We start from the raw sequence: 23,695 nt of genomic DNA on the forward strand, positions 1-23,695 counted from the left end.
AAGGATTTTTATAGATTGCTAATGCTGTCAGTGAACATGACATACCCTTTTGTTGGTTGTACAAATTTTTCTAACCATCTCTTTGTACGAATATGAACTGTATTAGTTTACATTGAACATCGATGTTAACGTGGTTTGTACACTTTAGAAAAGTGCTTTAATTCAATACTGTCTTACAAAATAGTAAGTAATAGTTTGAAAATGGAAAATTCTTACTTATTTCTGAAGTTAAAGTAGCTTAGAGCAAGAATTTACCAGATGTTGCCTCTCGTGGTAATCGTCATGTACGACTGCTTTCTCATTTCAATTAAAGAACTTCGTAATAATACTGAAAAATTAGATGAGCATCTTCGGCGATTAAAAAACTTACCAAACGTAATGCTCGTCATATAAAGTCAGTCGCATTGTCTCGGTTACTTTGATCTTCCAATTGAATTGTCTCAATGTTGATCAGAACACCAAATAGAGAACAAGAGTGATGTGGAGGACGGAATAATTGACTCTTAGAAATACTCAATGGGCTGAATCCATCTCAAATCATGCAAAACCAGCGGCGATTATATTCCATAATTGCTCGTAACTGAAGTGTGTTCTTCTTCGCCCAAAATAACCGGACACGTATGCTTTATTATTATCCAAATAAATTTTTCACTGTCCTCTTATTTTGGGCGAGGAAGAACATACTTCAGTTACGAGCAATTGTGGAATACGGATTCAGCCAACAGATCTTTTTATAATCAACTAGCAGCCCATCCCGGCTTTACACGGGCATATAATAATATAATAAAAGAAAATACACAATGTTTACAGTGAGTTTCTAAAAAAATAACATTTATATTATTGCATAATATTATTATATGCCCGTGCGAAGCCGGGATGGGCTGCTAGTTCTTAATAAAAGGACGCTTATTGTGACGTAACTATAAAAGATAGAGACATGGTGTCCCGACATTTTTTATAGATAGTGATGTGTCCTGAAAAATTGTAATACATCATTTTGTTCTATCATTAATAGTTTTCGCAGCGCACGCGATTGAAGGAAGTTTTTTGTTTATTTTTTTACAACTTGGGTTAGATTATTCAAGTTTTAGTAAGCATCCCTAATTTTTTTGAAAATGAAACATAGCCTATGTCACTCGGGAATAGTGTAGCTTGCCAACGGTGAAAGAATTTTTTAAATCGGTCCAGTAGTTTCGGAGCCTATTCATTTCAAACACACAAAAAATCAAATCTTTCCTCTTTATAATATTAGTAATAATCAATACGACAGTCGGTCTAAAGCATCATTGGTTTTCACGTATCAACATAAGAATGATATTAGGCCCTTAATTTCCTTGTGGAAATGTTTTTGATTAGAATTTGCACCAAGACTCCAAGAAATAAACTTCAAGTTTTACAGAGTTATGTTTTATTTTAATTTTTACACGCATTTCGTAGAACCCCTGCTTGAAATTTTTTTCGTCAAAAAATTGTCTGCATGGTCGTGTCTTTATAAAATCACAAATTGCTTGCGGGTTGTCCCCAAAAGAATCCTTTGATTATTTAATATTGCCCAAGGATATCGAAAAAAGCGTTAATTTATTGTCACTATTAGTGTAATGTTGGATCAAAATGAGGCTTAAATGAGCCTGTGTCTGTTTCCATTACATGAACTTCAGAAAATGAAAAAAGTAGATTAAAGAAATTGAATAATCTGGAAAAATTAAGAAAAAACTTGAAAAAAGTTATAATATTGAAAAAAAAAAAATTTTAAACGAAACCACAGTAAGAACGTTCACATTGCGCCTCTATCAGATGCACGAAACGGTGAACCCTGCTTAACATACAAAATTCGTGAACCAAGTATGACAGAAACCTTCCGTAGCGACTTATCCGGCTCGTACCTCATTACTAGTCGAGTTTCGGTGGTAAGTATCAGTAAGTACAGGTAAGTATGTACTTTCTAGTGCAGAATTCGATGCCCTTTCAGATACCAACGAAAAACATGCTGTTTCATCTAAAAAAAAAAAAAAACCAAGTTGACTTTCATCTGACCTTGGCAGGTTCATACAACTTTCGTACAAAACATTTTTCTCTCACACTTTTTGTTTACGAGATATTTGACTAGATTGATTAAAATGAGACGCCCCATACATATTATTCTTGATTTTTTTCTGATTTGTATGTTATCATAAAGTATTCTATATTGTCGATGAGGTTCATCTTTGGTTGAGAATGTATAACTAATATATCCTTAGTATCTTAATCAAATTTTTTTTTTTTTTTTATACAGCATCTTGAAAATAATATCTGACCATGATTTCGGGGTTTCTTCTTTTTCTAGAACTCAGTTGAAAATACTTAATATGTACAATTGCCAGTTATTGGGAAGGTTCTTCAAAAATTCGTATGAGATACTGTTCTTGTCAGGAGCTTTACGCAGCTTACATTTATCAAATCCTTTCTGTAGTCTGTCAAGACTAAAAGACTTTTCTAACTCTGGAATGGTTTACAGACTGTAGTCGGTTGGGCAGTTGGAGATAGCAGTTGAACGACAGTAGATTTTAAAATAGTTAAACCAAACATCGAGGCTGATTGCATTGAGTTTGATGCATTTATGACTTGTTTTCGCCGACTCTTCTCTGCATTTACAATATTGTTCCTTGACTATACTTTTTAGATGTTTTTTACTGGTGGTCTACTCTTTCAGGAATTTCTGGGAAAATGATTCTTTTTTGCAAGCATTTAAATTTTCATCTACGGCCGTTTTTGCTATTTTGTATTTTCGACTGGGTCTTAACAAATTACTGTGAAGTTTTTTAATTTTTCTTGTTATGCTTAATTGGTGGGCAGCAGCTGTAATAGTTTTTGTACAGATTGCTATTTAAGCTGTCTAGGTTTGTACTTGTAAAGGAGACTTGCGCTGAATAGGACATGCGGACTTTCCACATTACAGTTTTCTCTGGAGGGTTCGACTTCCCAGTTTCTTGGCAGTTTCTCAACTTTAGTGTAATTGGGAAGTGGCCGGAGTATGTTACTCGTTTCAAGTGTCCGTTCTTTCTCTCCCCAAAATTATCCCTTCCCTCTCTACGGTACAGAGCAATCCGGTGCAGAGGAAAATAGCCGAGGACCAGCGAAACTGACGATTGCGGGGCTTGTTGATCACGCCAGACGCCCAACAAAGTTTCGCGATATCCTTTGTAAGATCAGATTTTTCCAACGTTCATTGCGGATCGCAAAATTATTGTACACACAGTAAGTTCTTGGTATACTTGTCCGGGTGAGTCAAGGACATCGAAAATCCGGTGCCGCAGTATATTATTTATTTATATCCCATCCTCATTGCCATTTTGGTGAGACCCCATTAATTAAGGAATCTAGGCGTGGGAAATCAGTAGATATAGGTACATTGGATTGTTATATTTATTGTATATAGGTATAAGGTTTCTGTTCGGATGTACATAGCCTACTGACTCGCTGTATACAATAGGGATATATGTGATTACTGGAGATCGCCACCTTCCGGGATACTACAATACGACCCTGACTTTGGATTTCTAAGTCACCGCTAAACGTATCCCTCGAACCTTTACTATGTTTGTGTGTAACATTGAGCTCTAGCGGGCTCATTTTTGGAGATTTCGCGTCATTGGTCTTATTCAAGCGTTCGACTATACGATGACCGTCAGAGGTCAAAATATGCACTGCCCAACATCATATCCAATCTCAGAATTTTATTCTTTCAAAGTAACGATGCAACAGTTCAAATGAAAGTATTATCTCGCGCCCATTACAGTTTCACGAGGGGCATTCGCTCCTGAGTATACTCGCTTCTTACTTTGATACTCGACGAGTACCGACGAGTACCGATGAGTCTTTCGATAGATAAGCAAAATAAGTTGAACAAGGTTACTACCGTGAGTAAGAAGCGAGTATACTCGGGAATGACTAGCCCCTCACAGTTTCATGTCAATTGCTATTTCGAGCGTGTAAACCCGCCCATCTGTACCTCAAATCCTGCCGGTTGCCCGTGTCACACTTCGATCCAGATGAGCTATGTATTTCAAGTATTGTCTACTGTCTCAATATCTTTTATGGGTATTATCTATGTATTCTCTCGCCCATGTAAAATATCAGTTGTCTTTCTGATCTATAGCAATACGGTTCGTATCGTGTGCGCAAATAAACTGTATCTTTTTGTTCATTAATAATTATCCCGATTCAATCACTCCTGTCCTCTATCACTAATTCGCGGATCCACGTAAATGATCCAGTATCTATTGCTATCTGTCCAAACACTACGAGTACGTTTTTTTAACGGTCGTACGTGCAGCCAACAGAACAAAAATTGACATTACGGATAATGTTGCGTTCGAAACAGGATTTAATGATTTGAAAGCTAACGGCTCATTCCAGTCATTTCCCTTGAAAACTAGTTATTAAAAAACAACCGTTGATTTCGCAATAATGTTATTTATGTAATTCTGGACATTTCAAAATTTTCCGTCAGAAAAAGATTTTTTCCAGTCTTTTTTAGCACTCTGAACAACCGTGAATTGACAATAATGAATATTTAGCATTGCAACAATTGAGAAGAAAATTATGGTTTAATAAATACGTCAATATCATGCAAAAGGTAGAATAATTTTTTTTCAGCTACTTTCGTCTTATTTCCAAAAAGTTGTATTACTGAAAGACAGTGTTAAAACTTATTCAAAATTTAAAGTAAATTCACTAGACTTTTATTCTGCATTTTAGTTCCATTGCAGCGAGCCTCATGATGGATTAATTTTCATTATTTATTTTTATATTTATTCTAGCACTTGCGTAATTTTACTCAATTAAAACCCAATTACCGCTTCGAAATTTTCGGAAAAATTCAGAAAATCTAGGTTCAGCCTTCTACATATCTTCAGCGTATTTCTGGCAAAGAGAAAAGCGTTTCAGAATTTTCGGATATTTTCAAAACTTGAGAATTTTTTAAATTCAAAATTTTAAAAATGTACAGACAGACCAAAAAAAAAAATTCTCCATCGGAACATTCTTCAAACGATTGGACTTAAAAACGAAACAGTTTTTCTCCATAATATTTGCAGCTCAAAGTTGACTTCGTAAAAAACTTTGAAAAAATAAATTGAGCAACTTAGAGATGCTAATGTTGCCTACAAAGGGTTTGATATATTCGGGTAAATTACACGTTCATGTAATTGATTGACATTTATTTATTTTTTGTGTAATTTTGGCGTTAATATTTCTTGTGCGAAATTTTTTCATCTTTTCAATTTCACGCGATAGTAGTTGGTTATGAAGAACTTCTTTTTCCGGGATAGTCAGTTCCTTGATTTATAATATGTGAAACGGCTAATACCCCCAAACCTGCCCAGACCCGTCGAAGTGTTACGAAAAATAACCCAGGGCTGTGATTCTTTATATATCTTCAGTCAACGCTTGGTGCATAATATACTATTTAGCTCAATGTCTAAAATCGGACCACCTATATCTCCGTAATTTAAATTTGATTTTAAGGGTCGTCTTGCAGGTTCATGTAAACCGAATAAACGAGCTACGGTAGCGTTACCTTATAAGCCATAACTCATCCGGATGAAAGTAAGCGATCATCGACTAGTAGTTGTAGTTTCCAGGTAACCTCTCGATTTAATTTTGGCTGTGATTTATTTAATTGACAACATTTTGAAAATTTTAACATTTACTTTTCTTCATCAATTTTAGTGATGAAGAAATAGTTTTTTCATCACCGCCTTATAGAATCATCCGTTTAGCCGATACATCGTTGCAAATATTGTTTTCCTAGGAAGTTTGTGGAGAAATTTAATGGGAGACAGAGACTTCTACAACAACCTTTATTCATAAAGAATTCTTACATCCACATACTTTGTATGATAGCGATAAGATTAGTATTGTAGTAGTAATTTCTTTCAGTAAAAATTCTTTATGCCGTGATTAGGATTACATTTTACAAAAATCATCATGAGTACAGTCACAAGCGATGATTCTTATTGCATATTTTTATATACAATTCAGTAAGATTAAAAGAAATTATGTTATAAGTTTTACCTGGAGTTTGATACTTAAGTTTAGGGTACACCCAACTTTTCAAGTACATAACGCCTTAGCGTTAGAGGGACGGTAAATGTATCTCTTGAGTAGTTTGTTGCAAAGAATATGATTCTGATATTATGAAAATTATCAAAACAAAATTTGACCACTTTTTTGTTTTACCTTATCGCACTGTAGTCAAATCCATATGTATAAGTTTAAAGAATATAATTTTACACTCGGTGAAAAATAGATGATCTAACAAATCAATATTTTTTACTTTTTAAGCATATTTTTCAAATAAAGAAAATTGTTTGCTGCTCGAAAACTACCCTATTTTCACAAGCGATTAGTAATAGAATCGTGTCGATACTTATTATATAGAATATTGGAATGTTTGTATAAATAAAAAAAGAGATTGTAATTTTTATTAACTTTTATTGCTCGGTCCTATAGTCTGCCTACCCAATGTGTAATACCTTCCGATTCGGAAGGTGGGTAAAACTTGCAACAATGCCATTCTTAAATGAATTAGATATTCTACCAAACTAACCGCAAACAGGATAGAACAAGCGCCGAACGAATCGGAAGTTGTAACACATAAGGTAGGAAGATTATAGGAGCGAGCAATAAAAATTGAAAAGTTAATAAAAATTACATTCCTTTTCTTTCATTCGACAAACATTCTAATATTTTACATGAGAAGAATTAATACGATTTAACACTCATCACTTATAAAAATAAGTCTTTAGGGTAGTTTTTAAGCAGCAGACGATTTTTTTTTTTTGTTAAATATTTTTCAAACATAGTAAAAAAAATGATTTTTTCGGTCGTCAATTTGATAGTTACGTTCTTCGAACTTCTACAAATGGAAATGACACTCTTATTTGGTCTGGGAAAAAAATTTCAAAAATGGTCAAATTCTGTTTTGATGATTTTCATATCATCAGCATCGTATTCCTCGCGAAAAATTGCTCGAGAAATAAATTTACCATTCTTCTAATATTAAGGGGTCATGTACCTGAAAGGTTGGTTGTACCCTCACCCAAGTATATTAATATGAATATTCTTTCTCGTGAATATTTGATGCAGTATTTTAAGGGGAATGTTTCAGACTACTTTTACACGCATGATGTTTCAAGTCTAGCTTGTGAGTGGCATATCGATATATATGCACTACATATAATATGTATGTATATATAATACCTACATAATTAAATTCCTAAGAGGGACGTGTCATGTTTATTAATAGGTAAATATATTATAACATTTATTTACCTATTGTTCATAAGCCTACGGTTAGTTTTGAATTAATCCAAGTCAAGTTTTTCCCCTGTTAGGTGTGTATATTATATATAAATATATATATAATATTGTATATGCATATGTGTATACATATATATGTATACATGGGTATGTGTGAAAGTTTACGGAATTTCGATTTATTAATTACTTTTCGCCTTCAGAGACAAACTAATGGGAGCACAAAAATACTATTGTGAACTAATGATGAACTAATAAAAATCCAATAGTTTTGAGTATTTCCCGTTAGCATTTTCGCACTCCCGTAACTTGTTCTTTATAAGGGGATGACAATTCTAAAATTAATTGCAATACTTCGCGCGATTTCCATTCGAGGTTGCAAAATATATCTCCACGAGTTCGAAACATAATTTCTTGCAGATGGAAGATTTACATCAGCAGTATCAACACGTCACATTCAATATTCTTAAGTAGAAGTATGCATTTCAAGATCTCTGGGGTGCTGTAGTTTCTTGTTAGCGGTATGCAGGTATTTTACGAAAAATCTTTCGTAAGATTGTCTGCAGCATTATCACCAGTCGGAGATGTAATGAAATTATGTGTCTCTTTGAATGGAGAGTCGCTGTACTTAGGTGAGGACAGCCACAGATGCGATGACAGATGTATCTCGTCTAGTTCAATGCAGAATATTAGCTATATCGTAATAACGATTAAACTTGCTTTAGTTGTCTCGTATTACGAGACTCTTACTCACACAGTCACATCAATCATTTCTACCGATTATATAATAATAATAACTATGGTCATAATAATAGCAATTACCGTTATTATAAATTTCTACAGCGTACCTTGTACTCATTAAGTGAAATAATTTTAACATTAAGTAGAAATGGCTCATTTTTACGAAAAGTGGTAGCGGTTTTTTAATATGAAATAGGACATTTTTGTGGTGCATCACGAGTTACGTAAACATCAAGCCGCAGAGTTGCGTCAAAGTTTGAAAAACAAATCAGACTTCGAGAAGAAACTCAATTGTATTGGAAAATTGAGCAACTTAAACTTACACCCAAATCGTTAGAAGCAATGACTGTGTAATATACATATGTGTAATATAAGTGTATTATACATATGTGTAATGTACAACTTTCGATGATTTTATTCCCATTCACTTTACCCGCTCCGCATTTTCATGCTTATGTCGTAGTTGACCGTACGTCAAGTATAATAAAGGATACTTAAATTTACTGGTAGAGCTGAGAATTAAAATTTAGAAAGAATATTTTGAGTATAATTGATCATCAATTAAGGGTAAGGGTGCAGTATGTGTCTTATTAATGTAGTGACAATTGCTGGTTACTATATTCTATTAGCTTAATTATTGAATAATTAATATATTATTTAATTTCAGTATATAATACAGTTGTGCCTGGAGGTATCCTGATAGGTACAGACTCATCTAATACCCATGGTATAAAGGAAACATTAAAATTTCGGCCCTGAAATAAACTTTTTTCGTATTGGTTTCTTTTCTCCTTCGTTCTCCGTGCTAATTTTTTCATTTATTCGTTTGTCTATATTTTATCGAAGTTTTGTTGTTATACAGAAATGCAAAGTGTGCTTAAATCAGATTGGACATCGATACTTTTTTTTCCATAATTCAAAATGACAATCCAGCTAAAAATTTTCACTACTTTTTAATAATTTGGATAAAGTCAGATGCCGAGTTCAAACTTATCATTTACTGGCACTGTTGCACAGTTCTATTATACTATTCTAATTATCAAATGGGACATTGGTAACAACTGTCGATTCGAGTGCATGTTTTTCTTTGTTATACATAATTGCATGTCAATTATAGTAATGATATTAAATATTTCATTCCCAAGTGTTGCACCTTTCTTCAGTCAAATTCGACCGCATTTTGATAGCTCTAAGTAATATCGAGAGACCTTTAACCACAACGGAAACATTTGAGGTTAACAAGTGATGAATCCCCCGATTTCAGAGTGGTGTTCCCCAACTGTACCTCATGCCGATGTACGCATAAGTCTAGAAGTCCAAGGGCTGGTCAGCAGAACCTTCGAGATCTTGTGCAGGATCGGCACCTCCGTCTTCATCATCCTCGAGATCTACTCTGTTTGTTTTGATCCCGCCGTTACTTAACTTATTCACTATTGAATCTGAAACAAGAATGAACAAAACCAATCATTTAAATATATCAGCCGAAGATTAGTAAAGATAAAGATTTCGATGCGTGCTGATCACGCCAGGCGCCCATCAAAATCTCGCGATATCTTTTGTAGAATTTTGTTTCACCTATCATTGCGTCGGCAAATTATTGCGAACACGGTAAGTTCTTGGTCATTTCTCCGGGTCGTCAAGGGCATTAAAAATCATGCGTCAAAAATTGAAATACGTATTTTCATTGATTATAATCTGCCACTACAAATCATCCAAATCGATAAATGATCATAAACAGCGATGGTATGAAAATTTAGATTTTTCGTAACTGGCTATTAATGGACCAGTATTATTTGAAAAATCTCATGGGGCTATCAGCGGCGCAAACATTTTTAGCTTTAAAAAAGAAACATTCAAATCGGTGCATCTGCTGAAGAATTATGCACGGATGCGAAAAACCATACGCGACGGATTGGTTCTTCTTTTGTGAAATTGGTCAAAAATACACGTAACGTTGAAAGTACCTGATCTATCGAACTGAAGTTAGGACCAGATTTCAGTTTTAGGCTTCAAAACGAAAGGTCCAAACATCAGTGAAATTCATGTGAAGATACGCAATTTTTTAATTTTACCGTCGCCGTTTCTTAAGCGAAGCCAGCAACACCAGTAAAAATAGCAATGAAAACAATTTTGTTATCTTGCTTAGGAATTAACTAGGACTACCCCTTATTCTAAAGATCTACCCCTGAGAAATTAAATTTCGATACTATTGTATCAAAAACTGTAAGACTTAGTAAAAAACAGCAAATAATGACTCTTTGTCTCACGAGTGCTTCGAATACGTGAGGTGATATTTAAAGTCTTCTCCCCTGTTGTGAAATAACTACCTCTTTGTACTCGAAATCGCGTTCGAACGTAGACACAAATTAGACGATCGAAATCGACTGAAGATCACTCTGTGATTCATACTCTTGAGTTATTTGAAACTTTCAAGATTTACTCTGGAATGTGACCTACTTCTTCACTCGATACAAATTATTCATCTGGCTTTTACGTGTAATGACTGAAACTGTCAAGCAAACGTGTTTTAGCAGTTCCTAAGGATCTATCTTCATATGGATTCCATATACGGGAAGACAAAAGTTTTTTTTACACAAAAACGCACTGTGACCTTTATTCCAATGGCAGAAAGTGCGAATGCTTAGGTGATAAAGCTTCAATTTAAAAACATGATAAAATCGATCAACGGTTTTTTAATACTGAATGGTCAGGTCAAAAGGTCTGAACGTTAGAGAATATGCATACCTAAGTATACACTATTACGTATCTCAATTACAATTAGCTTGAAATGTTTAATTTCAAAAACTGCTAGAAAATGGACATCTATTGAGCTGAAATAACCACATAAGCATAATCACAATAAACAAGTAGAGTAATTCGTTGTTCTCTCATTGATAATTAGTTGCGCTATAGTAGATTTTCTTGCTGAAAATATATTATGGTTTAAAATAATGCTTGTGCTGACTTGAAATTTGAGCTAGCACAATCACTAAATTTTTTTTCGATTTGTAAAGGTGACAAAATTTAGTCAACATTTGTTGCTAATTTTTTCTTCACTGTCAATTTTAATGTGCCACCCATTTTTGAGGACATTGTTCTCTCAACATCGAACTTGGCATAGCTACATTAAAAAAAAAAATTTTGTTTATGCTTGCGCTAGCACAACATCTGTTTTGTTTTGCTGGGCCAGAAATTTTAAGTGGTAATATAATAGCAGCAAAAATTTCAGCTCAAAAAGCAGAAATTTTCACTGCAACAGCGAAGATTGTGCAAACATAACTTATAGTCGTAAGTACCGCACTATAAAGGGACAAGTAGCAAGCTTAGGTTGCCTGATCATCCTTAGGGTAGAAGTACTTCGTCCTGCGATAGCCACGAGTTCACTAGTGTATTAGGGCTCAATCCCTAGATGGATGTTGAGAATTATTTACGTATAGTTATTAGTTGGTGAGGTAAGTCAAGGGCTGCCCATCAGCGCGGCGCCAATGACGCAGGAAGCTCATGCTGATCAGCAACTACACAGGCTGCCACTCCTCGGTCTCTACTCGGACTTCTCTCCTCATCCCAAATATCAAGATACTTAGTACTGCAAGTATGTTCCAGTAGAACTGTATCTCATACACATCCAGTATTGGTATCGCTATTTCACATGGAAAACGAACAAACTCTCTTAACCCGTATGTGCGCACCCAGCTATTACCACGTAAATGCGCACCCAGGGTACCCAGGTACTCGTCTCTAGTTTTAATTACTTTTTGAGTGTGGATGTGAACGGAACTACCCAAAATCGATTGACTTCATTAAATAAGCATAAATAAAAAGTATTTGAGCTATTTTCAGGTCTTATAAGACAATTCAGTTGCCGCACATAGAAATCAGAACAGGGATTCAGAGGGCTCCGCAGGCAACGCGCGGGCAGTTTTGATCTTTGGCGGTTGACAGATGTTCGAAACGTTAGTGGTAATGGTAATAACGTACCATAGCTTTCTTTATTTTCTTATTAAGCTGTGTTATCTTCTTAAAACATTTATCAATATTAAAACTTATTTCCGTGTAACTAAATCATTCTTCATCTGTAAGTGGGTACATGGGTGCTCCCCGCGGCTACGTGTTTTCAACCCCCATATGTTTGTAGTAAGAAATTTTTTTTTATTCATAAATAAGGAAATAGATTCTAAATAGGCTGCATCGCGAGGATCAGGAAGCTTAGATCTAAATAAAAAATGTTCAGAAAATTGTTAATAAAAATGTGAAATGGTTGGCACCCGTGTGCGCACATCACGGTTAATGGTCAAAGCACAACTCTACAGTGATGTTCCTTCCCTCCTATTTTACCTTTACCCAGGAGTAGTAATAATCAAAATCTTCGTTTTTCCTATAACGAGCTACCAAACGAGACGATGGACGTCTTGAAGGTAAATAATTAGCGACAGAGTAAGGGTTGCTGCTCACCTTTTTCTCCACAAGTAAAGCTCGAAAGGTTAACGCCCTGCAAACGTAGCACTACAAAAATGATAGTGATGAACTTGAGGAAATTCTTGTATCGTTTCTTTAAATAAAATTGAAGCTATTTTACATGTTGCTTATGCTTTGCGTAATTCGCACGTGGAGACATAGACCAACTAACTGTAGTAAGATGAAAGAAAATAAAGTACTGGCAACTTATGGGTAAAAAAAAAAAAAAACTGTGTAAAAACTAATGTTGCCATTAGTGCCAACCGATATTAATAATAATATTCAATGATTGCGTCATCTACCTTGCCCACGTCTGATTTGAATTTGGAAAAACACATCTTTTACTTGAAAAGGGAAATGAATAATATAGGTCGCTTATTATTCTCTGGTGAAGGTGAATCTTTAATTTAAACGGGATGTGTAAGTCTTTCGTGCTCATCAACTAAATGTAAAGTTCTGTATGTTTGAAAGTTTTCGAGTGATATTGAGCCGTGTCTGAAATCATTGCGGGAGTCCTTCGAAAGTTGAAATTTTGAGTTTTTTCCGATGATAGTAAACGTTCAAGGAAAACGGAGCAAGACATTTTTTTCGGCTTGTCAGGACAGATAGACAGACCCATATTTTTCTAAAAACCTATTTGTCGAATACTAAAGGTCCGATAACGTAAGGATTCATTGAAATTAAAAAAAGTAATTTTTTACCAAAACCAATACTTTTCCTACATCACCAAAGGTGACGAAAAATAACAACTGGGCTTGAGTAGTGTAGCGTATGCATTACACACTGCACGCAATTGGAACTCAAGTTTGAGATACGCAAGTTTAGCAACGCTGACCACATATAAGGGTCTTATGCACGCGCACACACATGGTAGTTACGTGCTTGGACGGTACACAGATATCGTATAAAGTTGGTTGTGGTTTGTGTGAATCATGAAACATATTCATATTAGGATCATCGTTGACTTACCGCAATCAGGTTTAGTACCGCGGGTCCTGGTCCCGGCAAATTCGACTCCATGAGGATCTACGCACCAGCAAAGGCCAAGGCCTCGGTGACACTGGGTACTGCGATAGTAGCCTCTTGAATCACAAGCTGGCGCAACTTCTGGAGACGATCGTCTACGAACGGCAGCACACGGACGCTCAGCTTTCGAGTAACATCCGCACCATTCGGGTCCACTGACATACGCATCTCTGAAAGCAATGAAGGGTGAATTGAAGGGTAAGAAGATTCGAGAAATTTGGAAAGTGGCATTTCACGCCAAGCGGGCCACTATTTTGAATGACTTTCACTGATTTTAACTTCGACCATGTATTTTATATTAGTGAGATATGTAAATCTTTGACCCAAGTGAAAGATTACTGCGTGATTCGGTTGGCTTCCACCGGCTGTAACACAAATGCTGTTTTTGCTCGCAGTCTCTTCTTCCGCGGTTCATATCTCAATTGCTCATGTAGAAAAGTTCAATTCGAAAAAGCTATCAGTTTGCTCAATTGTTATTTTTACAGTGTTACTGGCGCCATATAATTTAAAATAAAAAAATACATTTTTCACAAGTCTACTTCGTACATTCTAATTCTATATCTATAGGACTTGTCAGCGAAACAACCAAGCAACTGAAAAAATTATGTTACCATCTCAGGCAGATCGGTCATATGGCCCAAGAATCTACGACGTCATGTAAGTTTAAAATATACCAGTTATTTCATTGTCAGTGTAAACTGTACTCAAAACTTTAAACACATTTTTCTCGAAACAGTGTTTTCAAAAGCGGTACCAGAAATATCTCCGCGACTACCGGATCGATCGAGATCTAGATTTGTACAGTTATGTTTCACACAATACTGCAATACTTCTCGAGCTATTTTTTCGGTACCAGGCATGGTTTTTTTTTCATTAAAGTACTGAACAATTTTGAAGCGAAAAACCGCCTGTTTTATTCCAGAGACTGCCATGGTCCGGAAAAATTGAATTTTTAAATTCCGGCTCGATAAGTACTAGTTTTATCTATCTACTGTGATATTTCTTTTTTTTTGTTCAAAAATAGCGGATGCCTAGTACCGCAAACACGATCAACAGAAGCATGTCCCAGAAGAACGACTGTAACTTTTTTACCCTTTGAAATTTTTCAAACAACTTTTCACACATTATAAATGAAATGTCGTACTTTAAAAGATACATGTAGAATGGTTGTTCAATAAAATTAAATTTTATACCCGAAAAAAATTCTTAAATGTAAACTTAATTTTAGCCGTCCCAGGTATATTTAACCACTTTATCGAATCTAGAGATGTTTTCATAAATGTCAATAAAGTATGTTTTCCGAGTAGTACACGAGAAAGTAGATGTGTATGTACAGCGAATGAACGTTTGTAAAATGCTCTTGGTGCTACATGTACGTTTGTCTAAATGCTTTCACGATGATTACCGCCCATGCGCATGTACTAATGCTATTTCTGACGAAGATCGATACTCTGTATAGCTTTTGATAGTTTGCAATAATTGGCGTCATAGTACTACTACAGGTGAATTAGTGACTGCATGGATAGGTGCAGTAAAAAAGAATAGTTTGACAATTAGTATGTAGCAGGACGTTTCATAAGTCACAACTGGGCCCCATGTAGGAAGAACGAGAATCGGTCATTTCGAGTCACTGAACTTCGAACTAGGCAACAATAGGTGTGGTTATTTCCAAGCTATCAAGCCACACCACAAGCGTTCGACTTTACACATCAAATTTACAAATAAATCATGCGTTACTGTATTTCCTTCGATGGAATATTTACGTAAGCTTACCTATCGGTATCACAAGCATCAAGGAACGGTTTGAGGCAAGGCTCGTTCTGATCGTGTTCGAGTCCATAAAGTTCAGTGAGAGAGATTCGACTATCGGCGTCAATGTCCAAGTGGCCGAACATCCACCTAACTTCAGTTTGACAGCCGGCAGGAAAGTGACCTGAGCATGCAAGAGAAAAATGAATTTCATTTATTCTTGTCCAACGTAAGCTTACAGACATCGTTTGAGCCTAAAAATGAGATATATATTTTTATACCTTTTGACTTAGTGTGCTGCCGACGGTGTTTCACGTCGGCCATTACGACAGAAAACCAGTCCAGAAGTCGGTTGGCCATTGCCAATTTCGACGGACAGTCCGGTTCACGGTTTGGCGTCTGTGGAGGACTGTGGACTGAGTTTGAAGAGGACGGGGTCTTCTCCATCACTTCATTGTACATGAGATGTTTATCTTCATAGTTACTACCTGCCAATGGTACCTATTCCCAAACAAGAAACGTTCGATTAGTATACAACAAAATTAGGCTGAGAGAACACGAAAGAACGTAAAGCATAATACTGAAGTTTAGTTTTAGGAACGAGAACAATGCTTCATATTTTATCAAATTGTAAGGTAAAAATATATCTAATGTATGCTCATGTATGTGCGTATGTACCCGGCTTATATTGCAGAAACTTTGCAAAACATAAATTCACAAGGTTCGAAGCATTTCAGATACGCTGTTTCTGCGACGTTGCTTATAACTTGCTACAGTAACAGTAACATTTTGATGCAGTCCGCTTTTTCAATTAAATATTTCTAACATATCGAAATGTCATGTTTAATCTGAAGACGTATTAAAATGTCCGTGATAAAAATGCAATCTTAATTGCTACACTGATCTGTTTTCCGGTAACCATTCATTTAAGCAGACTAGATGGAATTATAGATAACTTCGAGACATGCCGAATAATTGAAAACCTTTCTATTCCATTATAATAATAACGGTACTATAAAATATATCAGGGCTGGTAAAAAATAATTAAATGTTCCATTCTTGCGAAAAAAAGTATTTGTTAAGCAACTGCCGGAATAGTGAGACCTGCGAAGTACAGTAAGGTAAGATGCGCTACCGAGAATTCTTCACCGCGACAAGAACTATCCATCAATCGTCTGCAATTGTCATCGTCAATTTTTAAGGGTTGGAAAAGCTTCAATTCAAACTGAAAATGCACATAATCGGTGAAAGGAAAGTTGAGATATTAAATTTTGAAATTCTAAACGGATCAGCTGCACGATCATTTTCTAGCACTGCCATTTTGGGTAATTTCAGGTAATTTGAAAGAAAATCAGTGAGGTAAATGGTATTCATACGTCCGGATTTCTTTATAGCTCATAGCTGTAGTCGTAACTGATGATCCGTGTTTAACGACACAGAAAATGAATAATTATATTGTCATAAGATATAGATCTATAAGTAGCGGAAGTAAAGTCCAAAAAAGTTTGGCAATTTATGTAAATATACAAACCCCATTACTACAAAATTTGCTTTGACTTTCCCGTCTCACTCCTGCTACTTCCGCTATTTCTAGATCTATGTCTCATAGAAGTCAGTAGAAGTCATAAAACATGAAATTGAGGAGCTTGCCAGGACGAAAAACGGCCCTTAAGTGGTTTTTATTTACTTAAAAATGTATCTTCTCCTTCAATACTTGATATCAAGATAAGTCAATTTTTTCAAACGTCCTGTTGACTGTTTCGAACAACTTCACGTATAGATTTTGCGATATTCTTCTCCATTCAAAACTATCAATTTCAAAAATAGCGAAGATTTTTTCGAAATTATTCGTCGACATGGGACATCATTTCTTATCCAAAACCATACACAAAAAGTCAGTAGCTTTATAGCATGTAGGGCTATAATTTTACTTGCGAGTCCTCTCAGAGCGCAAAGGAGAAAAAGATTCACAACCACTCCATTCTATGTGTATTTGATAATAAGTTTGCATGTAAAACAGAAGTTCATTACAGTGCAATGGACGTGTAATATTTTTCAAGTATACAACTTTGCATTATTCGGTGCCGAGCTTACCTATCTTTTTTATGACATTTGGGACTATTCTAAAAGCACGAATATTTTGTCAGAAAAAAAGATGTCAAATGGTTTACAAAATTAGAAATGAGAACGAAAATTACTATAATATTTTCTCAAATACTTTAGCTGCATTTTTTCCACTAGAAAATATACTCAAATGGAAGAACAGTCTTCAATATATTTTTTTTCGAAATAGGTGTTGGCATTGTTGAGAACCTATCTCTCAAAAAACAAAAACATCTGATGGGTGAAACTTTTGTTCTGAATTTCCAATGGATTAAACAAGGATTCTAAAAATATTAGCTTAAAAAATTACTGACCTTAGCGTGTTTGGTATATTTAAGATATTGATAGTGATGATTATCGTAGTTGAAGTCTCGTGGGGTTAGGGTGATATCACGATTACGACCGAGTTTGCCGAGGAATGAGTTTTGCCGCTGCATTTGCATTTTCTTCTTGTGCATTCGTAGTTCAGATTCTGAAAAACGGTAAAAATAAAATTATGCAATTATGAATTCTTAAAGAAGTATCCTAGTTTAGAACTTCGGAAATATCATTTTTTTTCATCGTCCTACAGTATCAAATTCTGAATTAGTGACCTCGGAAACCACTTAGTAACCATTTTCACACCAATTCGATCAGCATTTTACTTTTCACTCATGCTTTCAATTCCAATAACAAGACGAAAACTTTGAATGAGCTTTTCACAGTACCATATATTTCCCCAACTGGCAGTCATGCCAATTTAAAACCTAATCGTGCGATTGATTTCAAATTTGCGAAACAGGTGTATCCAGTACACGGTTCTCTATTGCACTAACTTATATCTCATTCAGAACTAACAGTATACGACCCACTTGAATTGACAACTTTTATCAACTGATTGCAAATGGGGTGATAAGTGCTACCACAATTTCTGCACTGGGTAGGCGATTTGACTGACTTCCAACAGTCTTTGCACATTAGCGGAGCTGATTGTTTTTCAGTAACAGAAGCATCATCAGGCTTATTAGTATTGGAACGGCGTATCGTAAATGTACAGAATGATACTTATATCAGCGAGGAGCTGATTAGATGATCGTTAAGCGCCCGTGAAGGAACATAGTCAGTCACCGACCCAAGATATTGAAATGTCGCTATGTTCAAGTACGAATTGACACAGGTTTATTAGATAAAAAGTTAAGAATAAGCATTGAAACAAGTGATTTCTTTATTAATTTATTTAACATGTACATGCATGTTGAGCACTGAAATGTAATAATACTGGAACCTTCACTACAAGGCTCGGTACACGGATGGCTTTCCGCAGAAAGATAGCTCGGAGGTGAAGTGCTGTCTCTCTTGCACCGATAGAGTCTTTGCAAAAGCTTGTACACCAGAGATCAGTGCCCCTGTCGCATGCTTCTTCTTTTGCAAATCAGTGACTTTACATATTTTCTTAGACTGTCCCACGCATGCGTAGTAGCTATTAGAAAGGGGCAGCACTTCACCTCCGAGCTATCTCTCTTTCCGGAAACCACACCACCGCAGTGAGCGTTCCAGTATTATATTTCAGTAATTTTAACATGTATTCAAATTAGACACAATGTGCGGCGTACTCTTATTTATATATCTATATATGGTGTCAATGGTAAAATGTTGACGCGTCGCTTGACCCGCATTGAGAGAATGCATGTTTTGCCTTATTTAAATTCATTTATTTGAAGAATGCAACGGCAAATGTCTATTTTTCTTTTATGTAAGGATTTTTGAAAATTCAATCTATCTATTCCAATGCTCGTTTTGTATGTGTAACTTTTTTTGTAAAAGTTGGACACGATTCACTGTAATTTTACTACTTTTCCCATAAGAACTTGTGTAAATTTAATTTTTATTTTATAGAAAACCGTCGGATCAATATAATTGAGATTTTCGCATAATTACATTTCATCAAATACGAAATCATTAAAGAAAAAAGTAATTCATTTCAATATCGAACCTCCCTAACAGGTGTAGGCTGAGCGAAAGTTGCACTAAACCGAAACTGTGGGACGCAAAATAGATCAGATTTGCCAGCGATGAAACAGTATTAAAAGCCCTCCTCACGCACTACATTTTATCACAAAATTGCTATGAAATTTACACACCCGTAAGCAGATGAAGTTTAGACAGAAGAACAGACGCAACACGGATCCAAGACATGTCACCGAGCAGAACAGAGAATATTATATGAAGCATTTTACACCAGACCAACCTATGTATGACCCTCACCATCGGTGATTTTTTTATCTTTAAATATGGTGTAGAGAGTATAAAAAAAAAAACATCTTTCGCTGGATCTTAAATTTTTTGGACGACAACCTTGATTTTTACTGCTCCCAAAACACGGAAATCCAATTTTCGAATGCATAGCTAGCACTCGGTACTATCTAATGAAAATGGTTGTTTCATTCTTGTTTCTTTCTATGACAAATTGTAGCCTGAAGATGGCTGGCTGGGCCCAGCCGAAACTCTGAAGCTATCAATCCAAAAAAAAATATCCTTCATTGACCTTCCCGGACGAAGCACTACTAGTTGCTAATGAATAATCCCAATAGCTTGGCTTCAAATTTTTTGGATCATTTCTTTGATAAAAAAGAAAATTTTGAAACCAAGGTGAAAATGGGCAAGCATTTGGTTTAAGCTACAGGCGAAACAAGTAATTGGAAAGTGAAAAAAACGTATAAAATGTAGGTTTACATTTTTGAAATTTATATTTAATTTGATTTTTCTTGAAAAGTTTCATTTTTGAAGCCTGTAGAGCGTGCGTAACGTGCCCTATTAGCGAACAGTGCGGTAAAGCATTGTAAGTGTACAAACGAAATGCTCGATTTTACACACCAGGGATTTCTTTGGCGCATACGAACTTACGAATAACTCAACTTTACGCACTGTGCCATTGCGCGTAAGTTACTTATCTCGAATTTTATGCGATGGCCGTGGCATCGTCGGTGCTTCTCAAACCAAACTTTCCTCCTTAAGTGTTTGAAAAAATACTGTGTGTCAGATACGCGAATGGGGCGATATCTGAGACATATGATTACAGCTCTTGCCTTTGGCTCGGGCCACCAACTTCACACTTGTCAGAAATCGCCTACCACTCACGAAGCCATTACAGTAAACTAGGGGCGTCGCTGCTGTGCGCTTAGCGCGTGATTCCCGCCGAGGCACTCGCGAAACGATTTTGCACGGCTCAGCAAGACCTTGAAAACACTTGAACATAACTTTCTGCTATCTGTAAGAGTTTACCAAAAGAGTATACTGAAAATAACAAATTGAACAATAAAGTCTACTTTTACAAAAATATTATTGTAAATGCATCAGAAATCTGATGTGAAAAACAAAAATCACATTGTTATTTACCGTCGATATACGAATAATCAGCAGAGTTCAGATCTTGAAGCATACGCCTAACCCCTTTTCTCCTACTGCGAACTTGCGGACACGAATCTTATCACGTTGACATCTCTTTAATAACTGAGGCTGGTCCAGTTATAGAAATCACTTTATAGATTGATTTTGGTAAACATAGAATCAAGTAAGGAATGTAATAATTGAGACGTCGATAATTACCATCACCGAACGTGAGGCCGTCTCTGAACTATGTACCATGAGTATCTCTTGGCACAGATCCTTCCAAGCCACAAAGTCACCGCCCGTGCCATCACATGTACAGTTTTCACCTGAACCGAGAATACAGACGAATACTGCAGACCTGAAGTTGCGTATGTGTCGACACAGGTGGTAACAGCGTTGCTTGGAACGGTCTGTTTCAAGACACACTCGCAGTAGAGATGCCCCAACATGCATTTTACGACTGTTCTGAGTTCGCCATGTTGGGCTTTAGATAGTAACTCAATAATCGACATTGCCAACTTGCACAGTAGCTTATAATATTGCATAAAAGCTTATAATATTTATTGTTTAAAATGTTTTAAACCGTATTGGTATATCACTTGGTCCTGCTGCTGTCTTTCCTGCAGGTTTTTTATTGCGGGTACGATTTCCTCTCCTTCCGCTCTTGCTAGTACCGTTTTTCTTGAGTTCCAATCAAAAAGTTCCATGAAGTACTCTTTCATTTCCCGGATTTTATTTCCCCGCTCATTCTTTTTCCTGTTTATTAGTTCCCACACTTGCTCTTGTGTTCTGGCCTGCTTCACCTCTTGTATGTATCTTTCTCTCTATTCTTGCTAGTGGTGATGAGCTACACCCACTAATCGTTCCGTTTATCATCTCCGTAATGAGCAATCTATGGTTAGCAAACAGCCATGAGAGTGTTATTAGCAAAATCGATTGATTACTCTCTCCCTGAGACTCATGTTCACATACATCAAACCCTTTCCACTTTTGAGCGGAATCTCCTGTCCGAGGTGCATGGCTACGCTAAGCGGCACGGCTTTAAATACGTTTGGGCCAGGCGTGACGCAGTTTTCCTGAAGAAGATACTGGAGCTAAGCCTTTACGGATATACTCTTTGGATGACCTCCCGGCTGATCAACCTGAGTAGCCCCTTACTAGTGTTTGACTCTAGCATGGGAACAGTCGCCATCCACTCTTATCGTGTGAGCTTCTGCTTGCTACTCCAGGTACTGATTGTTCTGAATCATCTAATCCGCTGTTACGGTTACTTAAAAATCTATCATGCTAACGTCCAATCTCTGGTCGCTTGTTTTGATGAGTTTATTAGCTACTTTAGAGACAATTATTATAATATAATTGCCGTTTTCGAGTCGTTCCTCAAAAATTATGTTTCCGATGACCCTACCGAGATACCTGACTACGCACTCTTCCTCCAGGATAGATTTGGCAAGAGCGATGGCGGAATAGCCGTATACGTGCATTCTAATCTAAATGCTTGAGTGATCTTAACCTCTCCTGACCAGTACTACCACGAGCCAGAATTCATAATATTGGAGATTGCTGTTCCAAGTTCCTCTAACAATAAGTTACTGTTTACTGTTGTATACCGTTCCCCTAAAATTGGGTTTTAAACGAGGTCGTGGATGCGTTTTGTGAACTGACACAAGCTTACAACAACCTTGTTATTGTTCGTGATTTCAATGCGGATCTCTTGTCGCACTCCTCGGACCGTAAGCAGTTGCTACAATTCTTAGAGTGTAATAATTTTTACATCGTTTCGTTTGCATCTACGCATCACACTGAGCACTATCATACGTTGCTGAACCTTTGCGTGGTTGACGATAGTGAAAAGACTGTATCCCAAGGGCAATCGGGAGTCCCGTTTCTATATGGGCATAAATTAATTTATTTTGACCACAGGCTTAAGATATCTCGTCCTGACGCTAGGTCGTTCAGATATTGATACATCAAGAACGTCGATGCGGTGGTCCTTCACCAGGATTTGTCAAACCGCGACTAGACCTGTATGTTCTATAGGTCCGTTGGAATCGACAATAAGCTTGCCTTGATTAATACGCGTTTGCTTGGCATCTTGAATAAGTACGCTCTGACTAGAACATGTCACACAAAGCCTACTCCTGCCACTCAGCTAACTGACGATATTCGGCTTCTCATGAGGGACCGTAATGATAACTCCAAAGCATTTAAGAAGGCTCCGTGCTTGGTGCTGTATGATTCATATCAAGCCCTCAGCAATTGCATCCAATCGCTAATTCGGGCTGCTAAATCCGCATATTCTGAACGTATCTTTTTTGAGCTCACTACGCCCAAATCCTTGTAGTGTGAATTTAGACATCTTGGTTTGTGTAAGCAGCGTCAGGTTGTGCATCCTGCGGATCTGATGCCTAATCGCGTAACGGCTACTTTGCATAGACCACTACTTCGGATCTCCCTTGTTGACTGTAATGGCTTTGACTCTGAGTTCAACTGTGAGCGTTTTTATTTTCAATACATCACTGTTTCCATTCGTAGTGGAAATTTGTAATTATTTACTCACTAATTCTGTTTTTCCGCTGTTATGGAAGAAATCTTTGCTACAATCCATCAATAGAACTAAACCCTAACTCATTGAATGATTTCCGTCCGATTTCTATACTGTGCTTACTTTTCAAGGGTCTGAAAAAGATACGGCATTATCAATTCACAGCCTATCTGAAAGCGCACGAATTACTAGATCCGTCGCAGGCGGGTTTTCGGCGTGCACACGGTATGCAATCAGCTCTGCTCAAACTACAATAACTGGTGATGTCAATTAAGTCATGGATTCTCGTGTGGTCACTCTTATAGGTTTTTTTGATTTTCGCATGGCCTTTGACACCGTTTCTCGTGCAAAAATACTGTGCGAGTTGAAGAATCTTGGCTGTTGTGCCTCTGTTCTTGAGCGGTTCCA

At 36.5% G+C, this 23,695-nt stretch overlaps 1 protein-coding gene across 2 annotated transcripts in view; it reads right to left on the reverse strand.

Moving 5' to 3' along the window:
* Nucleotides 1–5,826: 5,826 nt before the first annotated feature.
* Nucleotides 5,827–23,695, reverse strand: part of Cow (Proteoglycan Cow) — a 110,023-nt gene continuing 92,154 nt past the window's right edge. The window contains exons 6-11 of one of the 2 annotated variants that reach the window (XR_006882851.2): nt 17,688–17,845; nt 15,552–15,771; nt 15,295–15,454; nt 13,465–13,691; nt 9,616–11,626; nt 9,346–9,479 (exon numbers count right to left, since the gene is read on the reverse strand). Coding sequence is in view for 1 of the 2 variants with exons in the window: in XM_046623473.1 (XP_046479429.1) it covers nt 9,349–9,479; nt 13,465–13,691; nt 15,295–15,454; nt 15,552–15,771; nt 17,688–17,845 (896 nt within the window). In the remaining variant the exon portion in view is untranslated. Of the gene's footprint in view, nt 9,480–9,615; nt 11,627–13,464; nt 13,692–15,294; nt 15,455–15,551; nt 15,772–17,687; nt 17,846–23,695 lie in introns of both variants that reach the window. The other variant, XM_046623473.1, reaches the window with a different exon arrangement.

This window comes from Neodiprion pinetum, chromosome 4 (genome assembly GCF_021155775.2).
Source record: "Neodiprion pinetum isolate iyNeoPine1 chromosome 4, iyNeoPine1.2, whole genome shotgun sequence".
Classification (NCBI taxonomy): domain Eukaryota; kingdom Metazoa; phylum Arthropoda; class Insecta; order Hymenoptera; family Diprionidae; genus Neodiprion; species Neodiprion pinetum.